Raw genomic sequence first — 15,252 nt, forward strand, 5'->3', positions numbered from 1 at the left:
GTCTCACTTTTCGGTGGGAGCCTACACTTAATTAGGTCAAGGTCATTCGGTGCCAGCGAGGCTAAATCTAAGTTGCACCCCAAGTAGTAGAGCACGTACGCCCCGAAAACCAATCTTCTGTTCTTTTAGGTCAATACATCACGAGATTTTCACGCCTTCTTCAATTGTTTTCCCAATCACAAGGAATTGCATGTCCGTCGATTAAAATATAATGGTGTTTATTTACTGTTCCGTATTTTCCTTTTGTATTAAACTAGGCGAGCTCAATTTAAGTGATTCAATTTAAGCAAGGTCCAGCAAGATTAAAAAGCAATTATAAACAGCGATCGTATTCGCTTGCCTGAACATCTTCACCGGTAGCGTGTAATAAATTAAGCCCCCTCTGCATGAGCACACTACCCATGTGTGTGCGCTTCTATCATCGCACACTTTATCCTCGGCGTCTAAAAGTGCCGACACATTGTGACCTCTTCGGGTTCTAAATACACAAACTGCTCCTACGTGCTGGATACTAACAACATATCTCTGTCCGCAGTCACATGCTGTGCCTTAGCAAACCGCGATAAGCATCAGCGGAAGTATGCATAGGGTATGTGGGAGTGTTTCCCGCGCGTGCAACGTGCTCACCTCCAAAGTAGGTTCCCTCGGACAGCGTGCCGAGGAATTGCGTGCCATCTAGCAAGAGCTTAACTGTGCCGGACTGGATGAAGTACATCTTGCGGCCCACAGACCCCTGCTGGATGATGACGTCACCAGGTTGAAAGAACTCGTAACGAAGCCTGGTCACCAGGTCGCTCACGAAGCCCGGGTCGACGTTGGACAAGAAAGGCACCGCACGCAGCGTGGCACGGCAGTTGTGCTTCATCACGTCCTACGCCACAGTTAAAGCCATGCCGTTACGCTTGCGTTTATTATGTGTAACGATTCCATATCTCACAGTCACCCGACAGTCAATTAAGCCCACTTTTGGCTAAGCAGATCCAGGTAGTCTCAGCAAATCGCAGCGATTTGTCAAACATTGTCACTGTTTAGCAGGTTTGCGAACTCGATGCCGACTCACTCACGCCTGCTCTATTGCTGCTACAGATATTTGCTAATCATTTCACAAAACTGAAATACATCCTTGCATTAAAAATGCTTGTAATACGTCAGTCATCTGTTTATTGTGATGTATGTGACGACGCTGTGCTAGGGGAAAGACAGCTGCTAAAAATTGTGCCAAAAATTGTTTTCAAAAACTCACACCCAGCGCTATAGCATCGTACGTACCACACTCAACAGCAGTGCCCCTTTTGGCCTAAGTCCGATTCATGGCTCACCGATGGTTTCCCTGCCGGGTGTTACGATTGTACCGCCACCTCACTGAGAATTGGTCACAATTCTGCGGGCCGATCCGACCGTTACCTTATGCCTGACCCGCGTGAAGCGTTCTTTTCTTTGTTTCATCAGATTCAAACGCACGCACTCGTGTCGCTGAACTTGTACTATAATGGACGTTCACCGCGGTCCCTTCTAGCGCCAGTGAGGCTGAAAATTTGGTAGCATGTCCGCGCACATTTCACGAAAAGCGTTTTAACAAAAAGCCTGAGTGATATTTCTCATCTAGTTTGTTTGACTCCGGTGGCGAGTCAACGTTGTGCGGCTAAGGCCACGCTTTGGCACAGCGGCTTGCAAGCGATCTGAAGAGCAGATTATGATTTTCGCTGAGTGTTGTCATGCCTCGATTTACAGCGAGCATATCTTCCCTTGCGACATACAGGGTAAAAACATTTTGTAGCATTTCAGAATGTTACAAACAATATTAATATTATGTATACCATAGGGGTTTTGCGATACCATACAGAACAAGAATTGGCGGTATTCTAAGCCCTCAGTTCGCGGCATGATAAGATAGTGGCTACTGAGAATACCTTGGCACTGTTGTATACTGCTGTGGCGGCCAAATTTCACCGGCAGTCCCAAAGCCTGTACTTTTCTTTCCTGAGGACGCGGAACGTCAAAACTAGTGTATTCGAACTATTCCCAGCCATGAATACATGGTAACAGGCGCTCCGAAGGCAACTGTCAGTGAGTGATGTTACTGATCGTGCTATAGGCCATGCGGTCCCGCGACGTCCACATAACCTGGAGACCGCATCTCTCATAGTCCGAGTCGCTTTGGGACGTTAAACCCCACAAACCAACCATAACCTGAGTCAGTACACGGCCGTGCCACCTGCAAGCTGCCATCTAGCAGGGCCCGTGATGTTTCGATCACAACGCCGACGGAGGAACAACACATCGTTATCCACGCACAGAGCAGCTCGTAACATGAGCAGCCATATTTGTTGCTTATGCGCTGATTCCTCCAGCAGCAGCGCTCGCTTCAGGAGGCCAGCGAGCAGTGTCCGTGATGTCAGACAACGTGGCTGAGCCATTGCATAGAGAAGTTTGAAACAAAAAAAACGACGCGAATGAGACAATGACAAGAAGGAACGTAAACGAACAAGACTGGTGGAACAGGAACGTTTACGTTCCTTGTTCTCTCTTTATTTCATTCGCGGCGTTTTTCTGTTTTAAACATGTCGAACCAACTACTACTAGTGCATAGAGAAGGTGATTTCACAGATCGTTTGAAAGCAGTCGCCTAAAAGAGCGTTATGAATAGCCGTTCACCTTTCAAGCATCCTGGTATTGGAAGCAGCGAGAAGTCAACACGAACATCTGAACTGCATTAAATATATACTTTATCAGGGTTCATTGGTTCCTCTGGACGTATTCTGAGGTGTCGTAAAATATTGGCGCAACAAAAAAGGGAACGACAAAAACACGCGTGCTTACTCACCTCTCTGAGTGGTTGTGAGAGCTCGGCGAGGATGGCGTCTTCATCGAATGCTTTTCCTTCGTGCCGGTGCTCGAAGTAGTTGCGCACACGGAAACGAAGCTCCTTTGGCATGCGCCGGTATTGCATATACTCCTCCACGCGCTCCATCTGCGTGGGGCAGGAACGAAGCACGTAAATTATGCCCGAAGGTCGCCGTAACTGACCCAAGGATTATGCGCACCGTCTCACCGCAAATGGCTACATATCGTGGCAGACCTTTTTTAATAACCCATGGTTTCCGCGATGATAATTTGAAAACTTTACGAGAATTACCCTAACTTAAACGACATTTATTTTTCTGCTCTTTGGTCGGCGGGCAGCAGCTGCCTTTGCGATACATGTTACGCGTGTCTAGTGAGTGCCACAACTGCAGCGTACTTTGAGCCTTTAGATCACCACAGGAAATATAGCGCTGCGCGCCACGCAATGGTCAGTGATTTGGAGAAAACCCTTATGTTTGGGTTAGCCGCTTCAGTAAAGCGTACGCCTTCAAACAGTACCAGCTAGCCCTTACGATTATCCATTCAATGCTAGTACAAATCATTGCTTTCTAAAGGCTATTGAATGCATGTCAGTCCTCGTGGCGATTTAAATATCCTTCAAAAATTCTTCGTAATTTTACGTCATTCCGTGTGCTTATGATGAATGTGCCGCCGGGCTACAAAGTTGCAAGAGTTCTCGAGTGTGCGTAATGATTGCGTCGTCAATGCACGTTGTGCTGGCTGAAGCTACATATTCCTGAAAACAGGTAACAAAAGGTCGCACCTTCTCCCGGTGCAGTCTCTTAGTGTAGTCGAGGCTCTGAATGAGGGTGGTGGCGTGCCCGATGAGCAGCGCGTAGCCTGTGGCACCAGTGACCATACCAAGTGTGACAAGCCACATGTCCACGACGGTGGTCGGCGCATTCTGTCCGTAGCCAATGGACAACATCTGTGAGAGTGCGTTGAACATGGACCACGAGTACTGCTCGAAGAGCGGTCGGTGCTGCGATGAAAAGAGAACAATGACGACCGATTTAGCGAGGTTAGGAACAATGAAATTTAGATGCGAAAGCACATCTATTCTCAGTTCCGTTTCGGGTCGCTCATTTGTATTGACATACAGTAGACAAGTGCCACATTCTGTGAAAGACCGCCAGACATAGGTATAAAGACTCTCAGATCCTGAGTCAAACACTTGGCCACGCAGACACTTCGTACGGCTTGGTTAATGTGGGGCTTTACATGTATTTATGTCGAGTGGTTACTCACAAAACGTGGAAGCTTGTGACTTTATTGACAATACGTGTGGAGAATAGAGGCATATACTTCGAGATTAGCGATCAGGCGAGTAGGAATGTGCATGTACACGAACGAGGATCCGTATGAAGAGCCGGCGTACTGGAACGATCACCGCTCTCGTCTCATTCCCTTTGAGGTGAAGAAGTTCCCCAATTTCTTTCTAGCCGTAATCAAGAACAAATGGGAATATCCGGGCATGTAACCTGATGGCAAGACAACCGATCATCTTTAAGGCTAACGGAAAGAATGAATGCCAAGAAAATGCAAGCCTATGAGGATGTGGCAGGAAGGTATACGCGGTCGAGACTAGGGAGTTTTCGGGGATAAATTGGCGGCAGCTGTCACAGGGCTGGGTTATCATATTAATGTTGCAGGACAGGCGTTTGTCCTGCAGTGTGTGTGGTCAGGCTGATAAAAGGGTGTTAGAAAAATCACTGAGTACAGTTTTTAAAACAAGCATGACAACTCCTGCTGCAAAACATTCCCGAACCTAACTGTATATTTGCAAGGCTCCATTGAATGCTCGTTTCAAACAACAGCTTGTTTTCTTAAAGTGTTTTATTAATGACGTACAATTAAATGTGGGCTCTTCGCAAGCAGCGATCTAATATAGGAGCGCTAACATATACAGCCACAATTGTTCTTATGCGACTAGTGTTGCTAAGTTTCTTTATGAAATTTTCTACAGAGCTACAGACGTTTTAAAGAAACGAAAGTATGCAGGACCAGCTAAGTGATCTGCATTTCTCGATACACGCACCTGGATGCCGTCCCTCTGGACCCAACTGCCCTCCGGAAAACCTTGCATCATGGCCACGAAAAACTGCAGGCATCCGTTCCAGTGCGCAATCAGCAGCATCAGGCCAACCATGTTCGCCAAGCTGATGTACACCGTCGACGTGTAGGCGAACTGCGAGATCAGGACATGGAAATCGATGTGCTTATTTACACACTGTAACAATTACGGTTAATCAACCATATGCGAACTTCCGCTTGCATTCTGCCCACAAAAGGTCACGAGTCGGAATCGGAGAATGCATCTCCACACTACATGAGCCACCCTATAGCTCGGAACATCTAGAATCCACTCCAAAGGAAATTATATACACTCACTTTACCGTGGGCAACAGGCAAGGTATATCAACTTTAATTAGCTTCGATATTACAGATTCTTTTTGCTTTAATTTTATTTCTTTTTATTAGCGCGGAAGCGGCCCATCGCAGTATACCCACTTCTTAAGCAAATTTTGGAGAAAAGTACCATTTGTCTTCAGTTTCAGCCCCAATTGAAGGTAAAAGGTATGGGGGTGTTCATTCTCGTAAGAGAGAATGCGCCACGGGGGGGGCTAGACGCTACAGTCGCCTTCTAGCCCCGACGTGCCAGCCCTAGCAGACAGAGCTGTGACCCCCAACCCGCGGTGCGAGAAATCGCCACTGCGGCGGGTTCGGGCCAGAGGGGACAAACACCGAGTTGCGTACTCGAACAAGAGTTTATTGCACTGCTCGAGTACACGGCAAAGGAATAGCAATTAAGAACAACCACCGTGTAGCGAGCGGAAGCCGCGTACGGGGGTGAAATAACAACCACCTAATAGGGAAGCGCGTCAAGTAGGTGAGAGGAAGTGTCTGCTCACCTGACACAGCTTCTCGCTCACATCCCGTTGCGGTGCCTACGGTCAGTGTGCGATTCTCGGTGACGGCGGTGGTCTCCTCGGCGGAAATCATGAACCGCGCGCGTGCGCGCCCATTCGCCGAAGACCCCCAGCGAGTTGCTACAGTCGCGCTCCTCGACACGGAACGGGAGAGGATGCCTCCCGGTTACGCCGGCAGGAAAGAGGGAAGCCCGCGGCAGCGTCGCCGCAGGGCCCGGGAGGCGGCGGGGGGTGGCCAGCATGCCCTCTCCTCCGCCAACCTCTCTGCCAGCGCGCGTAATCACGCGTGTTAATTACGCGCGGGCGTTACAATGGAGGAAGGGGATTGTGAATCCCCACATCCCCCCCTCCTTAAAACCGCCGTACGGCTAAAAGTAGTCACGTTCACCGAGGGATATATCGAGGGGGCCGGCTAAACGCCGTTTAACTTTTAAACACAAAGAAAACCGTTTAAACCCAAAGAAAAGTGCCAATATATAAAAAGTTGCAGACAGCTCACAGCCACGGGTGTCGGAGGGGGGAGGCAAGGCCGACGACCACAGGAGACGACCTTGGAGCTGGGGACACACTTGCGGCGGCCGCAGGTCCCGCTTCTTCACCGTCACCGGGCCAGCCTTGGAAGTGTCGAAGGCTGCAGGCGCGGTGCTGCATTCATCGTCGGTCAGCCAGGGAAGCCTGCCGGGGGAAGGGCAGGAACTGCGTCTTCGCGTCGCGTAGCGTGTTGCAGGCCCCCCTCAGCGGGTCATCCGCTCGCTCCCGGCCGGCCTCTTTTCCCTCCGTCGTTGACGCCGCCGGTGGCGAGGGCAGCGGGGCGCCAAGCTGCTCCCGCTGGTGAAGTCACGGCCGCGAGCACCGAACGGCGCCAAGGCGGGCTCTTTGCTGCAGCTTTCGTCGTGCTAGACGCAGGGGCCCGTTCCACGAACTCCGACTGGCTCGCTCCGTAGCCGACCGGAAACCGTCCGTCTTGGCCCGGTTGACGGTGACAGCAGGCTCTGTGTGCGGGAACGCCACTCCTTGGACGGCCTGCTCCTCGATGCTGCAACGGTCGTCGTGGCCTCCGCCGGCTCCCCTCCTTGCTGGCTGCAATGCTGTCTTTTCCCTAGTTACATTTTTTTTTTTCTTTTTCAAATCTACCCCCGCTCGATCTTTTCCAAGAGAAAGCGCGTGCTTGCTCTGGAAGTAAAATGCGCTGAATATTAACAGAGCGTCCCATCTATATTCAGCACAAGAAATTACTCCCTGCGCATTGGTCAGAGTTAGTCTGCCGTGGGCGCAAGTCGTAACGAGGCGCGATGCTCGAAATCCCAAGCCTTGCCTCTCGCTGCAGCTGCCTGCTGGTGGGGGAGTGCGTCCTCCTCGGGCCACGCAGCGGGGCTCGGATTGCGGTGCGCTTTGTGAAAGTCTAGCTCCGCCATCTTTGCTTGCAGCTCTGTCGCGCGTCGGCGTGTGCCCAACGCAGCAACCGTGGCGTTGTTGCGAACTTATAGAGCAAGTTTTACCCATTCGACAACGTCACCATGCACATCACTAGGCAGCGAAATGACACAACTTGAAGAAAAGTCTTAGGGCCGTTCGCATGCTCAGCGATGCACATGTGCGATATAGCTCGTCTCAGCGTGACCAACCTCGAAGGACTCAGTGTATCCTTCGCGTGGGGAAAGGATTGCGCAAGGTGCTGTAGTACTGACGGCAGGGATCCAACGCGCTCACAGCAATACAAGCTGTGTAGCGCCCGCACAGGCAGCAATACCAGCGTGCCCTTATGTGCGCCGCGGCCGCGCCGCTCGGCTCCCGGAGCCCGTCGAACACTGGTCGACAAAATAAAAGAAAAAACAGGATCCTACCGCTTTCCTAAAGCTCCCTTAAGGCTGACTAGGCTCCCCACTGCACTGATGGAATTAAAACGGTCAGCACTTAAACTCAGAGAAGCCGGGTAGGCCGGCCCTTCTCTGAGGCTGCGAGCCATCGCGACGAACTGGCTAACGGGCGCGGCAGAAAGGATAGTAATAACACTTCTCATGCCTTCAACGTGCGCGTGCAAAAGTACATACGCTACAACGTTTCCAGTTCTCCCGTAGAGCATGGTAAGTCAAAACACTACGAGAGAATGCCCATCACACCAGCGTCCGCGCGTCACCCTGCTACAGAGCGGTGGAGTCGTGTATGACATCCTGCTCTCGCAGAAAATTACAAGATCACAGTGGCTAGCGCCAGCTCCTGATCTCTCGCAATAAGAACAGTTAAGGTGGTTTTGCTTGCTTGCCGTTGTGCAATCACCACTGCAGTATTAGAAGATACTGAAAAGTCAGTCCTGGGGCCAGATCCCGCGACGGTTCCGTTCGGGAACTGGTTCCTTTCGCCGCTCCTAATTGGTTGCTGCGTCACGTCCGGCGTGACCCCCAAAACTTCCGGAGGCGGCTCCACGTTTTTCGCCTACGTCACGGAGCGGCACGGGGCGGGGCCACCGCTCCGAAAGGAACCGTTTTGCCGGCCGGCGCAGGAACCGCGACGAGTTGGTCTGCTTCGAGATGGAACCGCTCTGCGCTCGCTGTGGCGCCTCATGGCCGTAGTCGAGCGACGGCGCGCGCCGCGCAGCTGCTTGAGTACGGCCGTGGTATCCTTTTTTTTTGTGTGTTTTTTTTGGGGCAGCGCTTTGCGGGTTTAGTAAACTAACGCAGTAAAAAAAAAAAAAGAAGAACGAGACAACGCCTTTTACATGTTTCAGGAGGTTTTGCGGCAACACTGGCTAAGGCTGCGTGCCGATCGCGAAGCGAAGTGGGGACGAAGGGGTATGCCGGGCTGCCGTCAGAAGCAAAGGTGCTCTACGCGCTTCGATCGCTACTTTGCGATCGGGAGCTCTCGGCCAACAGCAGTGCGACCATTTGAATCCGGCAGTCGTAGAGACAAATAATTCGCGTCCGTAAGTGCGGGCTGAGTTTTCCCTCCTTCTACATCAGCGGAAGGGGAGCAGACGGTGGCTGACTGGGTCGAGTGCAGTCGGATTCCATGTGTCATCGGCTGCGTCCTACATTGACAGCTATTCACGGAAAGGTCTCGCATACTCACGACGCTTGAGCGGCCGATAAGGCTACGGACGCTGCCCCGCTACATAGGCAGGCGCGGACGCGCCGGCGCGGTGCCGGTATCAAGCAGCTCGGTCGTACTCGCAACGGCGGCAGCAACTCCTCCGTCAAAGAGCTAGCGTGATTCGGACTGCATACTACGGGCGTTGTAGACATCGTTATTAGGATATTTGCCACTCTGTGCGAAAGGCAGAACTTACAAAAACTTCACAGCGAGCGAGAAAGCAGACGACGCCGCCGCGCGCGCAACACCATCTAGCGGCGAAGAAAGGTACTCATGAGCCAAGATAATTGCTTGGCAGTTGTTAACAGGATGCTTCTAAGAATATTTCAGTCTATTATTCACTAGTTTGCATTACTATGTAATTATTAGGTTTGTTTCGTGCTTAACACCACTTTGGTACAAGTATTTGGTACCAGAAAAAGCCACATGCTCGTGATGGACACGCCTACGATCTGTGGCCATCGCTGATTGGCCGCTGTCTTTCCCGTCTTCGCCGTGAGGTGGCGCCCGCTGTCTTGCTGACGTCAAATTGACGTCATCTTGAAAGAGAACGGTTCCCGAAAGGAACCTCCGCTGGATACGGCCCCTGCTCACTGCCATGGCTAGTCTATGTGTGGCGTCGTACACACACAGACACTCGATTTGTCACACCTCTGGCCCCACGTTGGGCGCCATAATATGGGGGTGTTCATTCTCGTAAGAGAGAATGCGCCACGGGGGGGCTAGACGCTACAGTCGCCTTCTAGCCCCGACGTGCCAGCCCTAGCAGACAGAGCTGTGACCCCCAACCCGCGGTGCGAGAAATCGCCACTGCGGCGGGTTCGGGCCAGAGGGGACAAACACCGAGTTGCGTACTCGAACAAGAGTTTATTGCACTGCTCGAGTACACGGCAAAGGAATAGCAATTAAGAACAACCACCGTGTAGCGAGCGGAAGCCGCGTACGGGGGTGAAATAACAACCACCTAATAGGGAAGCGCGTCAAGTAGGTGAGAGGAAGTGTCTGCTCACCTGACACAGCTTCTCGCTCACATCCCGTTGCGGTGCCTACGGTCAGTGTGCGATTCTCGGTGACGGCGGTGGTCTCCTCGGCGGAAATCATGAACCGCGCGCGTGCGCGCCCATTCGCCGAAGACCCCCAGCGAGTTGCTACAGTCGCGCTCCTCGACACGGAACGGGAGAGGATGCCTCCCGGTTACGCCGGCAGGAAAGAGGGAAGCCCGCGGCAGCGTCGCCGCAGGGCCCGGGAGGCGGCGGGGGGTGGCCAGCATGCCCTCTCCTCCGCCAACCTCTCTGCCAGCGCGCGTAATCACGCGTGTTAATTACGCGCGGGCGTTACAATGGAGGAAGGGGATTGTGAATCCCCACAAAGGCCAGTTGTATGCGATCACCTATAAGCGAGCAATATGTACAAGACAGCCTGTGTTTTTTCGGGGCGTACTTTTGTAAAGATCTGTTTGTAAATGCAGCCTATCTCACAAGGAGCTTATCTATTCAGAACTTTAAGTGTTTAATGTAATACTGTATGCGTCTGGATATTGCCACAAAGGGATCACACTGAGGCTGCGCGAAACAATCGCAGTACATACGTACCGAGTGCTCCTGGAGGCTGCTGAGGTACCTGCACAGCCTGGAAAGCCTGAACAGCTTGAGCAGCCCCAGAAGCTTGGCGAGGTGTATCAGCCGGATGGCCGAGAACGCTCCGGGACGACGCAAGCTCTCGAACGCGGTGTCTATGATCACGCAGATGTAGTCGAACGGCACGGTGCTCAGGAAGTCCAGCAGGAACCAGGTTCGCGCGTAGTGGCGCGCTATGAACTTCGGGTCTAGGTTCACCCGCTCCACGCCTTCCGTCGTGATCACGCCTGCGCCCGTGTGACTACGTTAGCGGTTGTTATGCTTTGGGGTACAGCGATAAAACTGCGCTCGGGAGAAATCGGGGGTGCAATGTAGATGCTTATTTTGCCTTTAAAAATAGCTCAGAATAAAATGGGCAGCAAGCGGTCGGCCACCTGCTGTCCTTCCACATTCTTCCACATTTTGACCGTAAGACATTAAAGCATTCAACAAGAACTGTTGGTCGAAAGCTAAGCCAAAAAAAAAAAAAAAAGAAGAGTCAGGTCAGCGAGTTTTGTAATGTAGCGCGCACGATAAACTTCAAAAGGAATTATTTGTCGTGTCGGTTTGCAGCCTTGACCTCTCCACGTTTTTTTTTTTTTTTTTTTTTTTTTTTTTTTTTTGCAGAGAAAAATGCTATGTCCCTCTGTAGGGGCTAAGTAAAACTAAAAGCTAATCTTTTTTTTCCTGTTTCTGATTTGTTACCTTATTATAAAAGCTGGATGAGCAGAGCTTCAACTTCGGCAGGCATCAGCGCATTGCTGCGCACACATTCCCGAGCAGTTATAAGGTTCTGGACACAACTTCGTACAACCTTATGCTACAAATACAAGCTTGGTTCCTTTTTTTTTTCTCTCTCTCTTCACTGACGCCATTTCAAAATTAGGTCAATCGTCATGGCTCACTTGCTATGCGAGCTGTTATGAAGGCGAAATTATTTCCTGTGCGTGTGCTTTCCTAAGTACTATATTTCGACCCCCATTTCGTTGAGGATCGAAATATTGCACGCAGTAAGGCGCACAAAAAGCGCTGATTCTCTAACAAGTAATTCAGTCTGAGAAAAAAAAAAGGCACATAAATGAATCATAAGTTACTTTATAATCTCCTAAATTGCTTGCCCATATGCCCCCCCCCCCCTCCCCCGCCCTCTTTTTCATCGGGGCGGAGAATAATCTTAGAGCCGAAATTTTGTCAATGTAATGACGCAGAAGTTTAGGTACGCCCAACAGGCCAAGACCTTTTTTTCTCTTGCCTAACAAAGTGAATTTGACGGCCTCTCACACTATTCTCCTCCTCCATGCTCCTAACTTTGAAATAAAGATAATACAAGCTTGGCTCTGCCCTCATTAATAAAAAAAGACAGAAAGAAAACAAGAATATTGTGCTGTCACGAGTTCCAAACTGCGCGAGTGCCATGAATTCAGGGGCGCAACGAACCGGTGCGGAAGTTGAAGACGATGTCCACAAAGAAAATTGTGTCCGAAGCCAGGTGAAAGGCCATCCAGTAGACATCGCCGGGGTCGGCGAAGAAAGCCACGTCTACCGGAATGAGCACCAGGTTGGCCACCAGCAGCACCGTGAGGCACAGGTCCCAGTACAGCCTGCACGGGGAAGAAATGATCTTTTATACGGAGGCGATCTCTTATACTTAAAAGATAGCGGAGTAAGCGGAATGGTGTTCGGGGAAGACAGAACGCCGCTTACGATGGTTCACAGGGGCCGAACACGGAAAATATATTGTCCCGTATTGTGTATACTAAATAATGAGCGCTCCGATTAATAAAAAACGAGGACTTATAATTTTAACACAATATCGTTATAAGCGCCGTCCTGCAGAAAATTTTGTGTCGGCGTTATCGGTGTTGTAAGCGAATAAGACTACTTGATATTCTTTAGGGGCACTGACACAGCGCAGCTCACTGATGTTTTCGAATGCCACCTACATCTAAATATAGTCGCCGAGGCAGGGATTGGTAGGGAACCGATCTTTCGCCCTCGCACTCAGCAACCGAGCGATATGACTGCTTGGCCATGACGACGAGTTCCGCTGGACACTGGCAGAGATTAGTTCAACCACTCCGGGCTACTCTCGCTAGTTTTTGAGCCGCCTACTAAATACGCCCGGCCATCATCTTAACGTGATAGCAGCAGAGCTCCCGTTCTCGAGAAAAGTCGGCGGGATCATGAGATTCCGATCGGCCGAGAAGGCCGTGACATGACTAAAAGACATTTCTATGAAAATAAAATAAAAATGGTGGTTGAGAGAGGAATCGAACCACTGTGTTTCTTTCGCGAGCATGCGCACTGTAGCTTTACGTCAATGAAGGACGTCAGTTCAGAGCGATAGTTAAGGGTACAGCATGCGATGGCTTCATATCGCAGAGTTGACAGCAGTGACTTAAAGCAACAATTAGTTCATTCGACTCGCTAATTACATACTTACTTTGAAAATAAATGTTACCGCCTTGTACTATGAATGGTCACCTAAGCGTCGTCGAAGTTTTACATGCAGTAACAGAAGTTCGGTAAAAAGCGCCAAACACATTTTTTCGCCGTCGGCTATTTCAGGTGAAGCATGTCGGCTCGCTGCCGTATTGTCTACATCTCTTGTGTTTTGCTAACCGAGTAATTGATTTCAAATTATCCATCACTCACACTTTATCTGCGTAGGACATTTGGCCGTCATCCTACAAGTATCACCTCCCTTTGCCCTAATATGTTTCTGCACCATGTTTTTAAGCGAGTCCATGAGCTATTCAGCATAAATTCTTTAAATTGGTTTATGGGGTTTAACGTCGCAAAGTGACTGAAGCTATGAGAGATGCCGTAGTGGAGGATTCTGGAAATTTGGATCACCTAGTGTTCTTTAAGGTGCACTGACATCGCACAGCACACGTCGCGCCTTGCTTTTCGCCTCCAACCTAAAGCGGCCGCCTGGGCCAGGATTCGATCTCGCATGCTGGGGGCACAGACGTTGAGCGTCTTAACCACAGCGGCGAGTCAGCATAACTGTCACTGCACTTCCACTGTGTTCATAGTGATTCGTTCCCTCGTACTTCGTGCAGAATAATTGGGGACAGTTCTTGCGTGACACAGAAATTGCGCGTAAGTATGGTGGTTAAAGTGATACGTTTTCACGCTAATATAAGCTCGCTGGTACCTGAATACGCTGCACGGGTGTATTACCCAGTGCCCCGACGACTCCTGACGGCTGCGCTCGCGGTTAAGCTCCTGGGTGCTGCCGAAGAAACTGGCGTTGCGGCGCCTTCGCGACGGCAGGCACACCGTGCTGGGGTCACAGCAGTCCGACGACCATCTTTCCGCACGCTCGGACTCGCCCGTCTCCTTCGGCTGGTCCGAGTGTAATTCCGGGTCCCGGCCCGCAGCGATGGTTCCATTGTACTGGCTTGAGGGCAGCTTGCCATTTGTCACTATGTGAACTGGCTCGACTGCGTAGAGAAAGAACAGGTCAGTGAGCATACATAAACAAATGCTTGTACTATTCTGTTAACTGTCACATATTTGTTACTCAAATGTATTAGTCATTGAATCAAGCAGTAAAACTGACAGTGATTGTCAGATTTAGCAAATAAATCACTTTACACACTTTTAAATTCCGCATTCTACTGTTAATTCGTCGTAGAAGGCGATCAGATTATGGTGGTTAGTGCTGCTTTCCGGTGATGATATCCCGTCATACTCTCCTCAAGTATGTTTAGGTGATGCCTCCATCCTTAGTTGTCATAGCGACTGTGATGTCATATGTTTTCGAGCCACCGGAGCGACGAGCTGTACTACGGCTTGCATTGGAGATACCGCTCTGGCAGGTCCACCTCCCCTACTACCTATGGAGCGCCATTTTCTCGTACGGCATCACTAACGGACTTTCATGTGCCCCACATTTCCCCTCTTTCGTATCAAAGCTGTGGAGCAACGACCTGTGTACCACCAGTTGTAATTTAAAGCGTTATGAATCTCTGCCAGTTTCTCAATGCTAAAGAAGCACCAAGTAGAAACGTCCAGGCGACAGAAAAAACGGAAGAGCAACCGTGACAGGCGATAGGTGATCGAGATGCTCCCGACAAACTCTGCAACAGCGGCGTTCAATCAGTTGGTATCGTCTTTTATAAAGACGATGAGTACTTCTTACTTTAAATGTAAAATAGGGAGGGTTTTGAATACACGAATATATTTTAACGGTTAAATTTCAATCTCTCTCTGCTCGCATATTTTTATAAATCCGTTCACATGAAGAGAAAAGGACAATCTGTAACAACGCCACTCTCCCTGCCATGTTCAGAAAAAAAGTTGTTGAATGGAACATGTGCAAAAAAAAAAAAAATAAACTTTTGTTGCCGCAACAGGCGCCCCTTATAACCTCTTTTAAACCGGTATCCACAATCCCTGCCGCCTGCAGATAACACTAGTTGACACAAGCATGCAGATGTCCTGAAAAGATAGAACAGGTTGTAGCCCAAAAAGCACAAGTGATACCTGACAGGTCCCCCTTCCCCCTCTTGCTCTCCCTCCCTTCCTCCACCCCTCAAAAACAGTATCAAAACGGTTACTATAATGCCACATCCTAATACCTTCTCCCCTCTGCTGGAGATAATATCGAAGGTTATGTAAAGGCCACCTGAGCTCGTAATAGTTTGCAACTGTCAGGACAACGGCAACACAATTACTAGAAAGTGGCATTAATTATATACGCAGCAAAACTCACGTACTTATGTGAAAGCAAGAAGTTATAAAAA

At 50.1% G+C, this 15,252-nt stretch overlaps 1 protein-coding gene across 2 annotated transcripts in view; it reads right to left on the minus strand.

Annotated features, from left to right (window-relative positions):
• LOC146198021 (potassium/sodium hyperpolarization-activated cyclic nucleotide-gated channel 2-like) overlaps positions 1-15,252 on the minus strand; it is a 45,859-nt gene that overhangs the window by 2,241 nt on the left and 28,366 nt on the right. For both annotated transcript variants that reach the window (XM_084593338.1, XM_084593339.1), the window contains 7 exons: positions 13,659-13,947; positions 11,936-12,099; positions 10,475-10,746; positions 4,904-5,053; positions 3,629-3,847; positions 2,825-2,971; positions 628-871 (listed from right to left, as the gene is read on the minus strand). In XM_084593338.1, the coding sequence (XP_084449464.1) occupies positions 628-871; positions 2,825-2,971; positions 3,629-3,847; positions 4,904-5,053; positions 10,475-10,746; positions 11,936-12,099; positions 13,659-13,947 (1,485 nt within the window). The remainder of the gene's footprint in view (positions 1-627; positions 872-2,824; positions 2,972-3,628; positions 3,848-4,903; positions 5,054-10,474; positions 10,747-11,935; positions 12,100-13,658; positions 13,948-15,252) is intronic.

Source organism: Amblyomma maculatum, chromosome 2, assembly GCF_055883805.1.
Source record: "Amblyomma maculatum isolate TAMU_Amacu chromosome 2, ASM5588380v1, whole genome shotgun sequence".
Taxonomy (NCBI): domain Eukaryota; kingdom Metazoa; phylum Arthropoda; class Arachnida; order Ixodida; family Ixodidae; genus Amblyomma; species Amblyomma maculatum.